Below are 1,581 nucleotides of genomic sequence, written 5' to 3'. Positions count from 1 at the left end.
GAAGCTGAAAGCCACAAAGCTGCCTCTTTGGCTGTACCAGTTTTGGAGGTGATTTGGTTGTCGTCTCGGAACACTTGTGCGGTGCCAAAGCTCCCTTGCAAGAACAGAGGAGAGGAAAGGCCAGGGCAACGAGAAATACCTGCCCGGGTTTGAACTGAAACCCGGGGGCAGAAGTGTTGGCTAAGGAAGGGCAGCTAATGCAGGGGTGTCAGGATGTGTGGGAGGCTGCGTGCTGCTGGTCTTAGTGGGCACCCGTGTGTCTGCCTGCTGGAGGCAGCGGGCTGAAGGACACCTGGGTGCTGGTGCTGCAAGAGGAGCCTGGAGCTCAGTCCTGTGGCGTGGTGCACGGATCAGAACCTCTGGAGCCCTGCAGGATGGCTTGCCTTCTCCCAAATGACCCATGATGAGCAGTATCCCTCATTCAGGGGCACTCGTGCCAGGCGTGCTCTCAAAATCTGGCATGGCTTTTTTTTTTGCATGAAGTGCAGAGTCACCTGGTGTATGTGCCTGTACCTCCCGAGATGGTTGGGAGTGCCTTCAGGTTGCTGCATGTCTGGCTGAGGATGTCTGGGACCTGCAGGAGAGCCATCAAATCGTGTGTTGACGTAGTGGCAAGAGTTAAACCTCTGACTGATGGGTGTGCTCTCCTGCAGCTCAAGCCCCTCCTTCAGGTGGCATGGCTGGGGGTGTTGGCAGCTCTGTAGTGGGATTTTTGTTATTCAGAGCAACTCTGTTGTGGGGACACCCATCATTGAAAATCTGGAAAGACAAGGTCATGCAAACAGGTTGGCTGGAGCAGGAGGAGAGGTGCAGGCAGGTCTCCAGAGAGGCTGGTGTGTCCTGGGAGGGGGTCACAGCACCCATTCGGAACAGCTGGTTGATGTACAAACAGGATTCCATTCCACTGCTGTTTTGAAGGGAAAGAATTTCCATCCAGCCCTGGCACGACTTTTGGTGCTCCAGAATATGAAGACTTTCTCATGATTATTCTGCAGTCCTGGCAGAGCTGTTAATAGCCAGGAATTGGCCACTGATCACATTTTCTTGGCTTGTGTGATTTTTGGGAGAACCTGGCAGGGGAGGATTTGCTATTGAGGCAGCAAAACATCTCAGGCAGTGGCTCCTGGAAAAACTGCTTTTTTTGAAGTGCCTCTGGCACCTCCTTTCCAAGGATCTGGGATGGCCCAGGGGCTGTGCTGTGGCCACTCTCTGCCTGGGCATCTTATTTCCCACTGCCAGAAACCTCCTGGGGAAGTGGCTGGGTTGGTTCACTGATGCTGGGTTTAAAAAAAAAAAAAAAGAAAAAAGTCATTTCCTTGAGAGGGAGGGCACTGCCAAAACCTCGCCTTGGAAGCATAAAGCCAGGACTGTCTCAGCTGGGAGAAGAGCATTTGCAGCAGATGTAGCTTGAAGATAGCAGCAGGCCCTGATTCAGGGTGGTCATGCAGGACAGGCTGGTTCTTGTGGTGCTGTGGACCTCTGCAGGCAAAATGTCCTTAAACAGCCAAACATGAAGGTGAGTGTGTAGGAATGGAGAACAGGCTGCAGTCAGGTCCTCTGAGACTGCAACCCAGAAAGTGT

General features: G+C 53.0%; 1 protein-coding gene across 1 annotated transcript in view; it reads right to left on the bottom strand.

Moving 5' to 3' along the window:
• Positions 1–589, bottom strand: part of RGP1 (RGP1 retrograde golgi transport homolog (S. cerevisiae)) — an 11,533-nt gene extending 10,944 nt beyond the window's left edge. Inside the window, 1 exon segment of the mRNA XM_010008785.1 lies at positions 495–589. Coding sequence (XP_010007087.1) covers positions 495–589 — 95 coding nt within the window.
• Positions 590–1,581: the final 992 nt, after the last annotated feature.

Source organism: Chaetura pelagica, unplaced genomic scaffold (assembly GCF_000747805.2).
Source record: "Chaetura pelagica isolate M959 unplaced genomic scaffold, ChaPel_1.0 scaffold31, whole genome shotgun sequence".
NCBI classification, from domain to species: domain Eukaryota; kingdom Metazoa; phylum Chordata; class Aves; order Apodiformes; family Apodidae; genus Chaetura; species Chaetura pelagica.
Note: the sequence above shows the minus strand (reverse complement) of the source record. Positions and strands in the feature narration are given on the sequence as shown.